At 40.0% G+C, this 21,598-nt stretch overlaps 1 protein-coding gene across 1 annotated transcript in view; it reads right to left on the bottom strand.

The window, feature by feature from the left end:
• Positions 1 to 21,598, bottom strand: part of LOC311234996 (scavenger receptor cysteine-rich type 1 protein M130-like) — a gene marked incomplete at both ends in the record, with an annotated part of 109,728 nt that overhangs the window by 78,694 nt on the left and 9,436 nt on the right. The window contains 2 exons of the mRNA XM_084322306.1: positions 3,522 to 3,725; positions 11,045 to 11,347. Coding sequence (XP_084178432.1) covers positions 3,522 to 3,725; positions 11,045 to 11,347 — 507 coding nt within the window. The remainder of the gene's footprint in view (positions 1 to 3,521; positions 3,726 to 11,044; positions 11,348 to 21,598) is intronic.

Here is a 21,598-nt window from a genome sequence, read left to right as displayed (position 1 = left end):
AAGCATCAAAAATCTTCAACTCGTGCAAAATGCGGCTGCACAGATACTAACTAAACCTAGAAAATGTTATCACATCACACCAGTTTTGTCCGCCCTACACTGGCTTCCTATTCAAGCCCGATCTGACTTTAAAGTGCTACTCCTCACCTACAACATTTTAAATGGGCTTGCACCGCTCTATCTATCCGATCTCATCTCTCGATACTTCTCGTGCTCTGCGCTCACAAAATGCGGGGCATCTATAGAAATCTGCCGGCCATAGAGCCTTTGTCTACCCCGCGCTCCCTACCTGTGGAACAAATGACCTGCCGTCGTCAGGGGCGCCTGCTCTGTCGAAGCTTTTAAATCCCTGCTTAAGACACATCTTTTTTCTCTCTCCTTCAACCTACCCTGATCTTACCTGGTCGGGGACTGACCCTTAGATTAACCTTTTCCGCCTGTGCGGTCCATCGGTGGACCGCAAATGACACCTGGTCATAAATCAATATCTCCAGATTGTTCTATAAAAGTAGCAATTTTATTTTCAAACGTATTCAAGTATAAACATCATAACCATGTCACAACAGCATGTATAATGTATATTATCATAAATACGTTAGTTTAGGAATAGATAGATTTTCCTTTTCGAAATGTCTGTATATTTTGCGAGAGGCGACCATTTTGGAAAACCTTGAATCATGGGAATTGTAATTTTTTGATGCCATTTTGTAGTGGACTTCCAGAGCTCTGGATCTGCGTTGCAATTTTTCAAAACTACACTTCCTGAACAGATCTATGGGGTTCAAGGTTCATAGTTCTGTATGCATTATTTTAATAACTCATATTATTCGGGATAATATACCACAAAATGTAACGTTATTGACAAATATTGAAATGCAGTTATTTTCTCTTCCCTATTGTTAGCATGCAGCAACAATTAGATCAGAAATTTGTTTCAAAATGGTTGCACTGTGGTGAAAATAAAAAAGTACAGTCGATTTCTTTATCTGCACGCCTGGTGATACTAAATCCAAATTGAACTCTGCCATTTGAAAGATAAAATATGTATATATATATAAATGTGCGAATTGGCTATAATAAGGTAATTTATAAGCCTGCTATTCTATATTCTATAATAATATTTCAAATTGCATTGGTCCGGATGGGAGAATTCAGTACTGTATCTACAGAACCTTCTGTTTAATCATCTTCCCTTATTCATTGTTGGAGCCAAATGTATGATTTTGTTTACTTCGTAAATAATGGTATAGGTCTATAGTCTATATTTCATATATTTCATACATAGCCTATAGAAGCACTTAAAATGCCATAATCTATATAATCACTTAGTGCCAAATGTATGGTTGTGAAATGATTATTATTATTATTGTTATCTGTATGAATGAAGTCATGACTTATATACATAATGGGTAATTAGGGAGATGCCAATTGAGATGCATGTGGCTAATTTGGGGAAACAGGCATCAGGTGTTTAAAATGGGCTGGCCGTTACACAGCCAGTGTTCTAAGAATGTCTGGTATGTGGCGACACGGTTTTTTGACCGCTGCAGAGCAGCCTATGTTTTGAGTTTTGATTCTACAATATGATTTCGCCGTCAAACGGTAAGATAAACATTTCCTATGGTTCATTGTGGGGATTATTGGAATCCGAAGATCTACATTGAAAATATGAAAGGAAAATAAATGTCATATACAAAATCCGATCTCCCGAGTGCTGCTATCTGAGCGCGTCAACCAAGCGCATACCAGTAGAACCAGAAGATGCATTTACGTTGTATAAGGATTGCATCTTTATTCATTTCCTTAGATTTTTTGTACATATGATCTCAAGAAGGTACTGAACAAGATCAGTGGCAGTTTCTAATGTTTGGTCATTATTAGCATAGTGTTATTCCCTGTCAAAGATGCAAAGAAAAATCATAATTCATATTCTCTTTTGTTTCATCAACAATTTAAGCAAGCCTAGTAATATACACAATATGTCTGACACTTGGAATACATTCACTGAGGTCCACAGATGTCCCTATACCAAGAATATGCAAATTGACCTTGTAGAAGTGGAGCAATATTCCATTTACTTTTCCATTTATTTTAGGCGGATTTTCAGAAAATAGGCTCCAGGTGGAAGAGGTTAATCTCTCTAGTTTAGTTAGGATGTCTATTTGCTCCCATGTCTGCTTTTCTGCAGACATGGGAGAACCTTTTTAACCTCTGTCTCTGTCTCAACCGGTCCCATGGAACAGCTTCATACCGTCTTCTGTCTGGCCTGCAGTGCTGAACCTTCTGAGTGGCTTCTCCTGCCCCCACGGGGCATACGGCCCTGAGCTATTGTCTTGTATCTCACCCTGTATCCATACGCTTGCAGTAGTTCTTTCTATTACTCAATTTCACTATTTTCTTATATACTATGATTCTACTGTCACCATGTATGCATATGCTCACAACATATATTTATTGCTCCATCTCCGCCCACTACAAACATGGGAACTCTCTAACCCCCCCCCCCATCTTTTTGAGTGGTTGTCTCGTAGTGTTGACCAAGGTGGTGGATGTCTCGGGGTCTTGGCCAAGATTGCAGTGACTGTTCTACATGCACCACAAGGCCACGGATCAGCTTCTTACCATCTTCTGTCCGTGGTCTGTCAACATGGTTCAGACGTGGAGTTCATTGCTGGGTTAAGTACTTCTATTCTATTCACATAATATGCTTACTACATATATATATTCTATTCACATATATGCTTACCACTTGTATCTATTGCTATGTCCGCCCATCACAATCACGCAAATTGTCTAACGCCTGTCCCGTCTCCCTGTCTCCCTGTCTCTGGCTGTCTTGGAGTGATGACTGGAGTGTCGGACGTCCCGTGATGATGACCGGGAGGATGTGACCCTCTGCGCCGCCCCTTTGCCTCAAATAGATCCGCTATCAGCTGTATCTTTAATCTTTCAAAATGTTCAGTTGCTATCGCATGCACTCACTCACACATGTGAGTGCATGCTTTACCAACTGCTCGCCTGTTTTACTGCAACACTACTATCACCGACATCTAAGAAGGGAGATCCCCCCTTGAATGGCCCTTCTAAGGTTTCTCTCCTCCACATTGCCTGTAGTGCATTTTTTGCAGTGCAGTTTTAGTGAGTTTTTCCTTACCTTCGCATGGGGTATGTCTGGGAGTGTTGCATTTATTTTGCATTTATTTTAAATTTTTTGGACTTTATGGTGTTTTGTTCTTGACCTATTGTGATGTTTCTTCTTGAATTGTTTAAAGAAGATGTGTCCGGCCCATGGGGACATTACCGTGTGTTGTCTGGCCTTACAAATACATTTGATTTTATTTGATTTTATTTATTAAATCAGCTTGATTGGGACATACTGTTTTTATTTAAAAACATGAAATAATGTTTTGAATATAGTCAGTAAATAAATAAATGCAAATACTATATTTAAACCAGTTATATCATTATTAAAAGTGTAAATCCTAATTAAATCAATGAGTAATTCATAATGTTTTCCATACCTGAGCAGGTGAGGCCAACAGTCTTGCCAGGTGAGCTGGTGTTTCTACCTGAGTCAGAGGTGACACAGTCCAGGAGATGGGACTCGAGTTCTTTGGTCCCGATTGTAGCCTCTCCTTCTCCATAGAGCGCCCCCTGGAGGGCTGAAGGAGCCCCACAGCCAAGCTGCCTACAGACCACCTCTGCATCCTGCTTGTCAAAGTCAGCTTCACATAGTGACCAGGGGCGGAGCTAGGGGGTGGCTACCTGGGCTCAAGCCCCGGATGTATTCTGAAAAGCCCCGAATCTATTTAAAAAAAAATTAAAAAAAATTAAAAAAAAATTAAAAAAAATGATTTTTCTTTTTTTTTTTTTTTTTTACAATTCATCATTGTTACATGAAAATATGTTTGCACCAGATTTAGCAGAAGCTAATTTCCATCTGTGGTCTATCCAGCTGCTAACTGTATTTGAGTGAGTTAAGTCTTGGTGTTATGGTAGACTCAGACCTAAGCTTTAAATCACAATCAACAAGTTGACAAAAACTTAATTCTTCCACCTTAGAAACATAGCTAAAGTACGGCCATTTATAAATCAAAAGGACGCTGAAAACCAGATCCATGCCTTTATCTCAAGCCAACTCGACTACTGTAATGCACTCCTTACCGGCCTCCCGATTAAATACGATGATAACTATTTTATTGCAATGCACTATTGCATTATTTTATTCTATTTTACTAACTATTTTATTGCACTGCACTATTTTACTTTGTATCAGTGAATCATAGACGCCTGGCCATAAGAGCATTCGGAGCATCTCTGCTCTCCCACTATTGAACTTGGGGGAGCAAAGGTATAATCTTGCTCCACCACTTTTTGATTATATGGAAAATATGATATATCCCCCCCCCAATATATAAATCTAACCATAACTACGTTATGGTTAACTGAGTTTTATAGTGAAAAGAGCAGCTTTATTGGTCAAGATTGAAGGCTCTATATTGCAGGAAATTGCACGTACAGGTTCATTAAATTCAAAAAAATCTGTCGTGGAGGGGGTCGTGCCTGAACCCCTCCAAACCACCCATTGCCTGCCAAAAAAAAAAAAAAAAAAAAAAAAAAAGGTAAAAAGTAAAAAAAAAAAAAAAAAAAAAAAAAAAGGGGGGGCCCATCTGGGCTAAGCCCCGGATCTCCTACAATCCTAAATCCGCCCCTGATAGTGACCTCCACGCCTGATCAGACTTCATCTCCACTCTGCCTGAACACAGACCAGATCCATTCACAAGCCTCACAGACTCTACACACACACACACACACACACACACACACACACACACACACACACACACACACACACACACACACACACACACACACACACACACACACACACACACACACACACACACACACACACACACACACACACACACACACACACACACAGTCAGAGAGAGAAAAAAGAGTCAGAAACAGAGAGTGAGAGCAGAGCATGTCTGCAGAGTGTAGTACAGTGTTAATTTTGGCAGCTATTTTCATTTTAGTTTTAGTCTTAGTCATGTGTCAAGTGCTCCTTTTTCGTTTTCATCATATTTAGTCATCTTCATTTATTTTTCGTTTAGTCAGTTTTAGTCAACTAAATGTCTGATCATTTTAGTCTTAGTCAGTTTTTGTCTCAATTTTGTCTTTTTTGTTTTAGTCTAGATTTAGTCGACGAAAACGGATGACATTTTTGTCTATTTTTAGTTAATGGAAAAAAACTTGTGAGAAGTCAGAAATAGTCAACATGGAACATTTTCTGATTTAAATTGCGTATTTATTTTTTAACCTAGGGGAATCTGAGTCGGCGGCACAAGTGATACACAGGAAGTATATATGTTGGTGTAGACATGGTCCAATGTATTGTTGCTCCTACAGTATATGTTGGTGTAGACATGGTCCAATGTATGCATCTAAGAGAGCATTACGGATGTGGTGACGTTGTTTCTGACCAGAGAGACGACACTGAACTCTGTCTGTCTTCTGTTTGCTGTGTCTTTCCTTTCTCTCTGCCATGATTGTCTGTCCTCTCTCTGCTGTGTCTGTCCTCTCTGTCATGTCTGTCCTCTCTCTCTCTGCTGTGTCTGGCAGCGGTTTATTCTATAACAGGATACTGTAAACTAAGTAAACAGAACACACAGTAGTACTAGTAGTAGTACACACTGATTGCAATCTGCTTGCATAAAAACATCACATTCTGAGGTCAGTGTTAAAGTGCCACATGGAAGAGGTCTGGTTAGTGGTTAGAGTTAGAGGTGGTCTAGGTCTGGTTAGGGTAACTTAGGGGTAGTTAAGCATTCATTATAATTTATTATTATTATTTAGATAGATGGATGTAAAGGGCTAGACCAACTCTTAACCCCTATCCGGACCTAGACCACCTCTAAGTCACAACCCTAACTTAGGGGTTAAAGTTAGAGGTGGTCTAAGTCTGGTTAGGGGTTAGAGTTAGAGTTAGAGGTGGTCTAGGTCTGGTTATACTGATCCGATACCAGTGCATACATAAAAAAATATATATATATTATATAAATTATAAAACTTTTTTTCTTTTCTTTTTTACAGCTACTGTTTTATATATACTGTTTTTTAGTAATAACTAGAAAGTAATGGTATTTATTCAACAACAGGTGGTTGTATTAGTATCACTAATGACAACAATGCTCAACTATGCTTCACCCACGGAAAGGTTGTTGGCACATTGGTTCCACACGGACATTATACGTTGTTGCGCACTTCCTATCCAGTCGGCTCCAGTTCAGTTAGCTCCTAGCAGAGGCACTGTTGTGATTTTTAATGCAAAATAAATATTCAACATTCTCTTTTGAGACTCCGCCTCAGACTCTTATCATTTGGCACTAAAAGCTAAACATTGTCACCGGTATGGCTGTCTGCATTATGTCATTAATTGTGTGCAGTTAGCCACATTAGCGTGAGCTAGCTTAGCCACTAGCTAACGCGATCTAGATGAAAATACAAACAATGTAACGTTACTGGTGACAAAGTTATTTACCTTGGAATACTCCTTTGCCAACTTGCTGTACTTTGCTTGCAGGTCTGCAGCTGGATTATGAATAGTCCAAACTTTAGCCAAGGTAACGTTAAGCTAAAACTAGCTTTTCAAATAGCTCCAGCTAATGCTAATAACACAGAGCTCCCGTCAGCCGTCACACTGTCCTGTCGGGACGATGGCATTAAGAAAAGTTATAATTAGTTTGTCTCGTCTTGTTTTAGTCAACAATATCAACATACATGAAGAGAAATTTCGTCCTGGTTTTTATAAATTACATTTATGTGTCGTCAGTTGTGGTCAACGATATTTAATAAACTATTTAGTCTTCAATAACGTGACGTCACGTCTCGTTGTCGTCATGAAAAAAACCTTCGTTGACGAAGATCTTTCGTCATCAATTTAGTCAACAAAATTAACACTGGTGTAGTACCAAATGGATACATTGAGGAATAAAAAAAAAAAAGACTAGACACAGCGGATCAATTTAGCCACTTTACATATTGAGCGTCATTATGTCAAATGTCCTATGTCACTGGTAATACCGGTGTTGTCATGAGTTTATTAGTCATGGGAAATTTCACATCACCGCGGCAACCTTAGTCCGGTCTCATTATTCTGACAAATCCACACGCAGGCTGATGCATTGTCAGCAATTCACATCAGCCATCTGGTGTCATACAGCTGTCTTAACGGATTTATTGATTTTAAATGCTCAAGAATGTTTTCTAATTACTCTGTTGCACTTGCCTAAGTCTATGTTAATTGATTTCTGTCAAAACTACCTGTAGGACTGACATCAAAACTACCTGTAGGACTGCTGTTCATAAGTTCAGTTAAAAATAAATATATATATAGAGAGAGCACACATACAGATGACAAGTATAATATGAGAAGGTAGACATGTATATTCATAATTCATTATGTGCCAATATTAAATCGATTTGCTTTGAAGGCACAACAATTGCATTTCCAAATAATATTAGGTTAGAAAAAACCTTTGCTGGATTGAATGTTACTTCTTTTAACGTACGGTTATTTCTATAACCATAGTTATATGAGTATGGCGGACGCTCTGCGTCCTACTGGAATACAACCCTGTATCAGTACTAGCACTGAATACTTTTCCACATGCACCTTTACACCTATCCGCCTGGCCACACCCCCATCCGCTCCTATATAAGCAGGGGTGTGGTCATACTAACAGCTCCTTCCCCAGACTTTCACCACAAGGCGAAAACCACGGGGTCCTCAGTGCGTCCGACGCAGAGCGTCCGCCATACTCATATAACTATGGTTATAGACATAACCGTACGTTATATATCTTATGGCTACCGCTCTGCGTCCTACTGGAATACAGGAGCTGAGCAGAGCGGAAGCTCGACAAATACACCGGCTGAGGCCCCCCACAACCATCAGAACCGGGGAGGACCCGAGCCCCCCGGACCCCCCTAGTGGAGGATGGGAGGGAATCGGATCCGACTGTGCGAAGAGGGGTCTAGCAACTCAAACACACAGGGTGAGCAGACCGCATAAGAACCCACGACTACACAAACACGCAACCCACACGCCACTAGGGAACGAACAGGAATCAAATAAAAAAAGCCAGTCACAACCCCCAACATCACAGGGTCAAGGGCAAACCCAACCCTGTGGCAAGGCCGTAGCAGCGGAGGGTGAAGGAGGACAGGAAGGGACTGGACCCCCCGGAAAAAGGGGGGCCTGATGAGGCCAATGACGCCGAAGCACCCCACCAGGCGGTCACTAGTGACACCACCCCCCACATCGCCAGCGTATTCGGACAGGGCCCATCCAAGAGCAGGCCCTTCCCCTCAACAGCACGCCGCCCCGAAGCACTCAAAAGGCTACACCCACAGCGGGACCAGACAGCGCACCGGGGAGACAACCATCAAGAGGTTGATCCCTCAATCCAGGCAACAGGCCACTCGATCCGAGCCTGGATCACTGCGGACTAGACAGGCGCCAAAGGGGTCTGCTGAAAACAGCACCCCGGTGGAAGGGGCGTATGCTGGTATGCTGTGCACCATGTCGCAGCCTCCACAAACCCCCCCCACCGACCGTCTAGAGGGGCCGAGGCAGAGAAGGCTGACACGATTGGCAGATGTCATGAAAGGTGCGGGGGCACACTCACAGGCAGACGGGGCTAAACCCGGCCTACCCAGAGAGTTGACTCCGCTACCAACACACCAGGGCACCAACCACCCCCTTGGTTCTAACATGAGGTGGTTGTTCCTATAACCCCCAAGAAAAACTCCAAAACACAACTGCGGGTATACACTGGCTATACCGCAGTACAAGTGTTTCAGTTTTCAAGAAGGGGTTAACCCAGGCCAGCAGGTCAAAAATAAATCCAGACCTAAGCCCGGCGGACCGGGACGTACACAGGGATGCCAGAGGGATTCCACAAGAACCACCTCAACAGCCCCCTCCCAGCCCCGCCAAGCAGGAGAAGAGAGGGGCGAAAAAGAATAGAGAATGACCAGGCTCCTTTAGCACAGCGCAAGGTACAACTTAAACTCTGAGGAGACTCCCTCACTGAGAGGGAAGCTCTGAACTCACCGAGGAGGCTCTGAAACTCCCTGAGGAGGAGGCTCTGAAACTCTGAGGAGGCTCCCTCACTGAGAGAGAGGCTCTGAACTCACCGAGGAGGCTCTGAAACTCCCTGAGGAGGAGACTCTGAAACTTTGAGGAGGCTCCCTCACTGAGAGGGAGGCTCTGAACTCACAGAGGAGGCTCTGAAACTCCCTGAGGAGGAGGCTCTGAACACAACATGGACCAAGCAACAGTGAAGGATAACACTCAGTGACACAATCATGAACATCTCCATAACATCAACCCTGCAACGCCCAGGCCGACCCGGCATTTTCCCCCCGAAAAAGCACAAGTCGCCCCTGCAGCTCACCATCTTACGACGGGAGCGAGCAGAGGCGAAGAGCTTGCGTCTCAGATCCTCCGCAACCAGAGGAGCCGTCGACCCATCAGCCGACGGCCCACCGACGGAGGAACCAGAGCTGGACCTAGGCCATCTCACAGGGGACGGCCTTGGTGCAACAGCTCCTCGGACAGGCAAACTCTCCACCGGACGCCGCCCAGGTGCGTCTGACTGCCACGACCGTATGGAAAAGGGGCGGGACTTAAGTGTAGGGCCGGGGCAAACATAGACCAATGAAAGCCGATATGAGTCCAATGGTGCCACCCACGAGTCTCTTGAGTCTTCCTGAGATATGAAAGGGAGTGTGGGTGTGGTTTCAGAATAGGGGCGTGTTTAACCCAGACCAATTCATGTATAAGTCTGTACTGAGATGATTGACACCTCCCATAGTTGTGTGTCTGTGTGTTTCTCCAGTGGAAGTGTATGAGGCTCATTCATGGTCCTGTCTCTTTAAGAGAATTCAGCTACAGTGAGGAGTCCATTCATGTGCAAAAAAGTTATGAAATCATATGGCATTATTAGAAGGATTTCTTCTCTTGTGAATCGCTCCTGTCTTTTGACACTTTATTATAGTTTGATATACCATTTATCGTATTGTAATATTATTTGGGCCAGTACTTTTCCTACTTCTCTTCATAAACTTTTTATATTGCAAAATAAATTAATAAGGCTTGCCACTACTTCTAATCAATCTGCTCCTCTTTTTAGGCAACTTAAAATAATATCAATCTTTGATATTATTGTATACCAGATATGTATTGTTATGTTTAACTGCACCTTTAATTTAGATTTATTTCCTATTGTATTCCATAATTATTTCATGCCAAACTCCAGTATTCATTCATATCCAACAAGGCAATCAAATAATATTCATCATAATTTCTTCCACACAACATTAGGTCAGTTCAGTATAAGATTTAGAGTTCCTACAATTTGGAATTCAAAACTCTCTATAATAAAAAAGTGCTAATCTATTTCATCACTCAAATCCAGGCTTAAATATTTGTTTTGACTAATTATTAATGTTGTTGTTTTTGTTATTATTATTAATATTACTTAGATTATTATTGTTATTATTATTATTATTATAATATTATTATTATCTTAATATTATGAAAACATTTTATGAACTTATTTTACTTTCACTTAAAAAGAAAAGTATCAAATGATTTAATTCATGAGTTGAGGCCCTGTATAGGCCCATCTGGGTCTCTTGCCTCTACTCAGCACCTTTATATACACTTTCTGTCATAGTCAATGTTTAATTTTTACTGTTTTGCTGAAATGGTGCAAAATAAAGAAATAAGTGTGTATGTGTAGCGTCACTGTCAAACAAATGCCAATCCTACGCTCTGGGAGGAGTAGCATTGTGAGAAAGTGGTGGAATAATAATAAAGAAGAATATATACGATAGATGACAAGAGTGTGTGTGACCTAAGTCACCTAATGAATGAACAATGCAGATGTAAACCCACTGACAGTCATTGAGACAGAGGGTGAGACTGTAAAGATCAGCAGCTGAATGTGATGTTATTGTTTAGAGTTACCTGAGCAGGTCACGTTCAGGCTGTGAGAGGTAGAAACAGACTCCACTGCTCCTCTACACTCCTTCAGTGCAGACTCAGAGCCAGAACAGTCAGTGTGAACCATCCATACAGGTTGGTCAGAACCAACACTCTGTTCTATTGAAACAGCAGAGCCACAGTCCAGCTGCCTGCACACTACAGCTGCTGTCTTCATGGTCCATGACCACACGTACTCTCCTACAGGTCTCCAGTCTCCCTGGTGGTTGATCTCCACTCCCCCAGCACAGCGTCTGCCTCCGTCCACCAACCTCACATCATCATGTTCTGCACAGAAACAAGAGAGAAACGACTACATTTAGAGGCATGTTTATCTGTAATAAAAAATGGGATGTCATTAAATGTGTTGCTCCTAAATGCTGATAAAACTGATTTTCATCCTTCTCTCTCATTTGATTGACACATCAAAGATCACCTTCATCTTCGTAATATTTAAAACGTCTGATCTCTATTAACCCTTGTATGGTGTTTGCTTTTATGTTACTCACCCAAAGTTCATGGGTCTGGTGGACCGACAACAATATTGGGATTTTAAAACAATAAATCCAGAACAATTTATATAAAAATAGATTATATATGTTCATCTCAATTACAAGCAATTTGTTTCTGCTAGATCACATTTATGAATAAAAGTGCTATTTGTGATCAAATGTGATGTCTGTAAAAAGAAAATCCAGCATAATCGAGACATGAATTTAATAAATCAGGTTAATGTCGAAAGAGATAAATGAAACAAGGTGGAGGCAGACAGTGAAGGTACACAGTGAACCTCTCCCCCATGCTGCTATGATGCCCTCAGTTCCCCAAGGGCATCAATAAAGGAATATCTTATCTTAGTGTTACCTACTGATTTGTCACTTTGAACTGCATGGTATCTGGCCTCCTTGTGTGTATTTTATGCATGTATCCATACCTATTATTAATATTATTATTAGGGCTTTAGATAGAAGTCTACTTGAATACATCACTATTATTATTAGGGATTTGGATTGAAGTTTATCTGAATACATCAATATTATTATTAGGGCTTTAGATATAAGTTTACCTGAATACATCACTATTATTATTATTATTATTATTATTATTATTATTATTATTATTATTATTATTATTATTATTATTATTATTATTATTATTATTATTATTATTATTAATTATTATTATTATTATTATTATTATTATTATTATTATTATTATTCAGGCTTTAGATATAAGTTTACCTGAATACATCACTATTATTATTATTATTATTATTATTATTATTATTATTATTATTATTATTATTATTATTATTAGGGCTTTAGATAGAAGTTTACCTGAATACATCACTATTATTATTATTATTATTATTATTATTATTATTATTATTATTATTATTATTATTATTATTATTATTATTATTATTATTATTATTATTATTATTATTATTATTATTAGGGCTTTAGATAGAAGTTTACCTGAATACATCACTATTATTATTAGGGCTTTAGATAGAAGTGTAACACTGCTAACTAAACTATAATATAGAGCTATGTAACACTGCTAACTAAACTATAATATAGAGCTATGTAACACTGCTAACTAAACTATAAAATAGAGTTATGTAACACTGCTAATTAAACTATAATATAGAGCCATGTAACACTGCTAACTAAACTATAATATAGAGCTATGTAACACCACTAACTAAACTATAATATAGAGCTATGTAACACTGCTAATTAAACTATAATATAGAGCTATGTAACACTGCTAACTAAACTATAATATAGAGCTATGTAACACTGCTAACTAAACTATAATATAGAGCTATGTATCACTGCTAACTAAACTATAATATAGAGCTATGTAACACTGCTAACTAAACTATAATATAGAGCTATGTAACACTGCTAATTAAACTATAATATAGAGCTATGTAACACTGCTAACTAAACTATAATATAGAGCTATGTAACACTGCTAACTAAACTATAATATAGAGCTATGTAACACTGCTAACTAAACTATAATATAGAGCTATGTAACACTGCTAACTAAACTATAATATAGAGCTATGTAACACTGCTAACTAAACTATAATATAGAGCTATGTAACACTGCTAATTCAACTATAATAGCGGTATGTAACATTGCTAGTGCTAACTAAACTATAATATACAATTATGTAACACTGCTAACTAAACTATAATATAGAGCTATGTATCACTGCTAACTAAACTATAATTTAGAGCTATGTAACACTGCTAACTAAACTATATAGAGCTATGTATCACTGCTAACTAAACTATAATATAGAGCTATGTAACACTGTTAATTAAACTATAATATAGAGTTATGTAACTTTTATTTTTCTCTGATTTTCTCCCCGTCCCAATTAGTCGTTGTGCCAATTCCCCCCCTCCCCTACCTGGTTGTTGTTCGCATGTTCTCCCATGAGTCGGTACAAGGGTGTCCTGATGTCGAACGCACGCTTCCTCCGAGACGTGCGCCGTCAAGCCAGTGACGCCACTTTGCGCCTCTAGCGGCTTGGGTGTGCATATTTTTTATACAATATATATCTAATTGAAGCCCTATTTGTTGCCTGTCGATTGCCGTTTCAGGCAACAAAATCCATTCAGCGGTTCCAGCTCATACCAGCTCATACCAATTTCTTTGGGATATATACTTTTGGATATTGCAACTACTACAGAAAAATGTGAGTAACAAGATTTTCTACAACTCAAGTTCAGACTTATGTTACTCTATTTCATTAGCACTATTGTATCAGAAATTTCAGAATGTTATCTGAAAGCCCTATTAAAGCCCTCCATAGCATGCCCCCCCCCCCTACCTGACTGACCTCCTTCTCCCCTACCGCCCCACCCGTTCCCTCCGGTCCTCTTCCACTCTTTCCCTCACTGTCCTGTCATCCAAACTTAAACGTTTTGGTGACCGGGCTTTCTCATGAGCTGCACCCAGACTGTGGAACACCCTCCCTCAGACTGTGCGACACTCTCCCTCACTCTCCACCTTTAAATCCCGACTCAAAACCTACCTGTTCTCCCAAGCATTCAACCATCCCTACCCATAACCACCCTCCTCCAACCTACCACCGCCCCTCCCCTTCCCTACTTTCTCTCCTCTCTCCTGTTGTGTTGTCTGTTGTGTTGTCTGTTGTCTGTTGTGTTGTCTGTTGTGTTGTCTGTTGTGTTGTCTGTTGTGTTGTCTGTTGTCTGTTGTGTTGTCTGTTGTCTGTTATATTGTCTGTTGTGTTGTCTGTTGTGTTGTCTGTTGTGTTCTCTGTTGTCTGTTATATTGTCTGTTGTGTTGTCTGTTATTTTGTCTGTTGTGTTGTCTGTTGTGTTGTCTGTTGTCTGTTGTGTTGTCTGTTGTGTTGTCTGTTGTGTTGTCTGTTATTTTGTCTGTTGTGTTGTCTGTTGTGTTGTCTGTTGTGTTGTCTGTTGTGTTCTCTGTTGTGTTCTCTGTTGTGTTGTCTGTTGTGTTGTCTGTTGTGTTGTCTGGTGTCTGTTGTGTTGTCTGTTGTGTTGTCTGGTGTGTTGTCTGTTGTGTTGTCTGTTATTTTGTCTGTTGTGTTGTCTGTTGTGTTGTCTGTTGTGTTCTCTGTTGTGTTCTCTGTTGTGTTGTCTGTTGTGTTGTCTGTTGTGTTGTCTGGTGTCTGTTGTGTTGTCTGTTGTGTTGTCTGGTGTGTTGTCTGGTGTGTTGTCTGTTATTTTGTCTGTTGTGTTGTCTGTTATTTTGTCTGTTGTGTTGTCTGTTGTGTTGTCTGTTATTTTGTCTGTTGTGTTGTCTGTTATTTTGTCTGTTGTGTTGTCTGGTGTGTTGTCTGTTGTGTTGTCTGTTGTGTTGCCTGGTGTGTTGTCTGTTGTGTTGTCTGTTATTTTGTCTGTTGTGTTGTCTGTTATTTTGTCTGTTATTTTGTCTGTTGTGTTGTCTGTTATTTTGTCTGTTGTGTTGTCTGGTGTCTGTTGTGTTGTCTGTTGTGTTGCCTGGTGTGTTGTCTGTTGTGTTGTCTGTTATTTTGTCTGTTGTGTTGTCTGTTATTTTGTCTGTTATTTTGTCTGTTGTGTTGTCTGTTATTTTGTCTGGTGTGTTGTCTGTTGTGTTCTCTGTTGTGTTGTCTGTTATTTTGTCTGTTGTGTTGTCTGTTGTGTTGTCTGTTATTTTGTCTGTTGTGTTGTCTGTTGTGTTGTCTGTTGTGTTGTCTGTTATTTTGTCTGTTGTGTTGTCTGTTATTTTGTCTGTTGTGTTGTCTGGTGTGTTGTCTGTTAGTGTTCTCTGTTGTGTTGTCTGTTATTTTGTCTGTTGTGTTGTCTGTTGTGTTGTCTGTTATTTTGTCTGTTGTGTTGTCTGTTGTGTTGTCTGTTGTGTTGTCTGTTTTTTGTCTGTTGTGTTGTCTGTTTATTGTTGTCTGTGTTGTCTGTGTGTTGTCTGTTATTTTGTCTGTGTGTGTCTGTCTGTGTTCTCGTTGTGTTGTCTGTTGTGTTGTCTGTTTTGTCTGTTGTGTTGTCTGTTAGTATTGTGTCTGTTGTGTTGTCTGTTGTGTTGTCTGTTATTTTGTCTGTTGTGTTGTCTGTTATTTTGTCTGTTGTGTTGTCTGTTATGTTGTCTGTTGTGTTGTCTGTTGTTGTCTGTTGTTTGTCTGTTGTTTGTCTGTTATTTTGTCTGTTGTGTTGGTGTCTGTTGTGTTGTCTGTTGTTTGTCTGGTGTGTGTCTGTTGTGTTGTTGTTTTGTCTGTTGTGTTGTCTGTTTTTGTCTGTTGTTGTCTGTTGTTGTTCTGTTGTGTTGTCTGTTGTGTTGTCTGTTGTGTTTCTGTTGTGTTGTCTGTTATTTTGTCTGTTGTGTTGTCTGTTGTGTTGTCTGTTATTTTGTCTGTTGTGTTGTCTGTTGTGTTGTCTGTTGTGTTGTCTGTTATTTTGTCTGTTGTGTTGTCTGTTATTTTGTCTGTTGTGTTGTCTGGTGTGTTGTCTGTTATTTTGTCTGTTGTGTTCTCTGTTGTGTTGTCTGTTATTTTGTCTGTTGTGTTGTCTGTTATTTTGTCTGTTATTTTGTCTGTGGTGTTGTCTGTGGGGTTGTCTGTTGTGTTGTCTGGTGTGTTGTCTGTTGTGTTGTCTGTTATTTTGTCTGTTGTGTTGTCTGTTGTGTTGTCTGTTATTTTGTCTGTTGTGTTGTCTGTTGGGTTACCTGTTGGGTTACCTGTTGAGTTAGCAGTTGAGTTAGCAGTTGAGTTAGCAGTTGAGTTAGCAGTTGAGTTAGCAGTTGCTTTATCGGTTGGTTGACCTGTTACTGTGCTTGTAGTTTGAGCCTGGAGACCTGAGGAGAAACAACAGAAGATTAATGAGCATCATGATTTGACCAGAGCTGTAGAGATGCAGCACTTTCAACTTACATTGGAAACGCTTTGCTTTGCCCTGCACTGCTTTGACACACTAAACCATCTAATAATAATAATAATAATAATAATAATAATAATAATAATAATAATAATAATAATAATAATAATAATAATAATAATAATAATAATAATAATAATAATAATAATAATAATAATAATAATAATAATAATAATAATAATAATAATAATAATAATAATAATAATAATTATTATAATTATAATTATAATAATAATAATTATTATAATAATTATTATTATAATAATAATACAAGTTAAGGGTATAAAAATTATGGCGTTAAATGTGAATGGTATGAATAATCCGATCAAGAGGAGTAAGGTGATGACGAAACTTAAGAAAGAGGAGGCGCAGGTCATCTTCTTACAAGAAACACATCTAATATCACAAGAACATGAAAATCTGAAGAGATTCAGGTATGAAAATCTGTTCTATAGTTCTTTTAAACAGAACCTTAGAAGAGGAGTAGCTATACTAATTAAGAACACCGTGAAGTTTGAAATGATCAGGGAAATAAGGGATAAAGAGGGAAGGTATGTGTTGGTCAAGGGGAAAATAGAAGAGCAAATGGTAACACTAGTAAATGTGTATGCTCCACCAGAAAGTGAGAAATATCTATTTGAAACGATCTTTGACATCATAGCATTGGAAGGAGAAGGGGTCCTGATCTGTACAGGTGATTTTAATGTAGTACTGAACTACGACATAGACACGACAAGCACAAAGAAATGGAGGACAAACATTAGCAAATATATGAATATACAAATGGCAGAATTAGGAATCATGGACATATGGAGAGCAATGCACACACTAGATAGAGAATACACACACTATTCACACCCACACACAACATATTCAAGGATAGACTATTTTCTCATGACAACAGGGGACAGATACAGGGTGGAAGAATGCAGGATAGGGGTGACGGATATTTCAGATCATAGCACAATATATCTGACAGAAAATCGTAAAAGTAGACAGAGAAATACAGTTTGGAGACGGAATGTAAGACTATTAAATAACAAAGGTTTGGTTAATGAAGTGAAGGAAGACATAATTAGATACAGAGAAGAAAATGATAATGGAGGTAGACCCAAACATTTTATGGGATGCACTAAAGGTAGTAATACCGGGGAAATTGATAGCAAAGACGGCATTACTCAAGAAGGCTAGAATAGAGACATACCAGAACTTGATAAAGAAACTGAAAGAATTAGAGAAAGAACACCAAAGCTCAAAGAACCAAGAGACACTTAGGGAAGTAAAGGAAGTTAGAGGGAAGATAAACAAAGAGCTGCAGACAGAAATAGAGAAGAAAGCTAGATATATGAAGCAGACATACTATGAAGGGGGACCGAGAGCGACAAGACTGTTAGCTAGACGAATCAGGACACAACAAAAACTGAACACAATACACACAATAAGGGACACAAACACAAACAAAATACTGAGAGAGCCAGCGGAAATAGAGAAGACATTTGAAGAATATTATAGGAAACTATAAACACAACCGATAGCGGCAGGAAAAGTAGAGATAGAATTTTTTTAGAAAACTGGGAGAGGCCAAAGCCTTTTCTGGAGGGGAGATTTGGAAGGAACCAAGTGTGGTAGAATACAGGGGGGGGGGTTCATGATAAAAAGTGAATATACTTTAAAAGTGCCCTACTGTTTACACTGTTTAGTGTTTTGTAATGATATGGTCTGTATGGAATAATGTATCCAGTGGGTACAGAATTATTGAATGTGTAAAATAATGTCTGTATTGATTAATTGATTGATTGTGTTTTTGGTTTGTCCCTGTAGGATGAGCTTCCAGGATAAAGCCGGGGATGGAAGCTCCTCTCAGGGGGAAGTAGCAGCAGGCTTGGAGAGAGACTCAGCCGTGCTGGAGCTAGTTCCCATAGCCAAGGGCCTGGTTGTTGTGTGATATTATTAGTTTGTATGAAAAGTTCAATAGTTTTGTATTTTTGCTCTTATTTTCAAATGGCATTTCTTTATGTAAATGCTATGTTATGGTAATAATTACCATATTTAATCTATCCCTGGCTGAATCCGTGGTACCTGCCTGCTTCAAGGTGTCTACTATTATCCCGGTACCAAAGAAATCATCATCATTTATTTATTCATACATGGAATTACCACAGTCCAACAGTACATATTCATATAATTCACCAAATCCCATGGCCGAAAGGAACAGGAAGAAGACAAATTCTTATATATACCTGCCCCTACACACACACAACACACCGATAGACATATTGCGTAAAACCAAACAGAATATGCCCATTTTGCAAAAATGAAAACATCAACACAACCAAATTAAATCAACATAAATAAACCCATTTTGTGTATCGATCAGTCAAACTCGATATTTAGGTTCATTCATTATACACACACACACACACATGCACGCATGCACGCATGCACGCACACACACACACACACACACACACACACACACACACACACACACACACACACACACACACACACACACACACACACACACACACACACACACACACATATATTTTTTCTTTTTTTATCCACTTTTTCTCCCATTTTTCCATTTTTTCTCACATCCCAATTTCGTATCATCCAATTCAACCCTCCCCTGTCACGAACGCTGTTTCTTGCCTCCCACAAGCCGGCTGCAATGTGGACTAAGTCATACATAGCACAAGTCCCCTCTGGTACTTGAGGTAACAGCAGTCGCATCTTTTCACCTGCGCAGCTCGATCTCTCAGTGTTGAGGAGTAACGCGTGGGAGGCTCACGCTGCCCCCGACACTTCCTGATTCTACTGCGCAGGCGCACCAACCGACTTGTAGGAGTCGCTTGTTCACAACGTTCGATCCCCACCCTTCAGTTTTCCCTCCCCGTAATACGGCCAATGTGTATTACTGCGGACAACCAGCCAAACTGAAAAACAATGTGGAGAGCTGGATTCGAACACGCAAATCCTAGCGTCTCCACACTGGTGGCGAGTGCCTTGCCCACTACACCACCTAGCCGCCACACACACACACACATATATCTATGCATTTATATAATGTATTATTCTATATTATACTTCTATATACTATATAATTTCTATTTTATTATAATATTACTAAATCATACTATTTATACTACACCATATTGGTACAGTATTATACAATATTTTAATATATTATTATTCTATGTTACGCTGCTATATACTATATTACTATACTCATACTCGCCTACACTGCAACTCTATGCTACGTCATCCTGACACGCTAAACTGCAATATTATACTAAACTGTGCTATACTGTCTATGTATCTTTTCTTTGCACAACCTTTTGAAGTGAAATATATTACTAGAACTCTTTTCATCATTCTGCAAAGAGTTCCCTAGTTTGATACCTATAACTGAGGTGCACCTTTGTTTTAAGGTTGTTCGTGCAAATTGGTGCTTAAAATTGAATTTCCTTCTGCTGTCATCTGGACAGGGAACGAACAACCTCTGTATATTTGCTGGTAATACTCTGCATTTTGCTCTAAACAAAACTAATAAGGTCTGTATTTCAGCTAACTCTTTAAGTTTCAATAGTCTGGATTTAATAAATAATTTGTTGGTATGTTCTCTTGAATCTACATTGTGAACTATTCTTACTGCTCTCTTCTGTAATATAAATAATGGCTTTATGTTGCTTTCATACGTGTTACCCCACACTTCCACACAGTAACTCAAATATGGTAGGATGAGTGAACAATATAATATTCGCATAGAATTATAATCAAGCACATTCTTTGCCTTGTTCAAAACAAAAACACTGATGATGCGGTCTCCCAAGTACTGCACAGCACCCTGTCTCACCTAGACTGCCAGAAGGGGGGCTATGTGAGACTGTTGTTCATTGACTACAGCTCAGCGTTCAACACCATAGTCCCCACCAGACTGGTGGACAAGCTGATTGAGCTGGGTCTGAGTGCCTGGATACTGGACTTTCTGAGTGAAAGGCCCCAGGCGGTCAGGGTGGGGGGTCAGACCTCCAACACCATCACCCTGAGTATGGGGTCCCCCCAGGGCTGTGTCCTGAGCCCCCTGCTGTATTCACTATACACACATGACTGTGTGGCCAAGTTCAGCTCCAACTCCATAGTGAAGTTTGCAGACGACACAGTGGTGGTGGGGCTGATCTCGGACAACGACGAGAAGGCCTACCGGGAGGAGGTTGAGGTACTGGAACGCTTGTGCCAGGACAACAGCCTGCTCCTGAACATTGGTAAAACCAAGGAGCTGATCGTGGATTTTAGGAGAAAACAGCAGGGGGGACACACACCACTGAGGATAAACGGGGCTACCGTGGACAGGGTGAGCAGCTTCAAGTACCTGGGGGTCCACATCTCAGAGGACCTGGCATGGCCAACACACATAGACTCAGTCGTAAAGAAGGCGAAGCAGCGCCTCTACCACCTGAGACAGTTAAGGAAGTTCAGAGTTACTGAATACTGATACTCCAGTCCTTCTACTCCGGAGCTGTAGAGAGCATCTTGACTGGAAACATCACTGCCTGGTATGGAAACAGCACGGCACAGGACAAGAAGGCCCTACAGAGAGTGGTACGCTCAGCCGAGCGTACTACGGGTATTGTACTACCACCCCTGCAGGTCCTATAACAAGAGGTGCAAATCCAGAGCCTGCAGAAAAATGAAAGACCCTCACCACCCCAACAACAGCCTGTTCAAGCTGCTGCGGTCAGGCAAACGCCTGCGAACACCAGCAACTAGGACAGAGAGACTTCGGCTCAGCTTCTTCCCCCAGGCCACCAGAGCCTTGAACACTGAACTCTCCACACACAAGCACACATGAGCACACACACAACACACAAACTGTACACGCTCACACACTAGCAGCCACTTTAACATGAGCAGACACACACTCATGCTGCACACGCCCACACTTATGGTCACTTTACAAAAGGAAAGGTCACTTTAAGAATAGTATAGTATAACTTGAGATTGTATAATATAGCATTGTATAGCAGTGTACATAAAGACCCAGTGCCTCATCCGTAGCTAACAGTGTATTGCACTATCACAGGACCTAGCATGTCTTACCATGCTCTTGTAAAAACTCATG

This window comes from Notolepis coatsorum (genome assembly GCF_963971535.1).
Source record: "Notolepis coatsorum genome assembly, chromosome: 10".
Classification (NCBI taxonomy): Eukaryota; Metazoa; Chordata; class Actinopteri; order Aulopiformes; family Paralepididae; genus Notolepis; species Notolepis coatsorum.
Note: the sequence above shows the minus strand (reverse complement) of the source record. Positions and strands in the feature narration are given on the sequence as shown.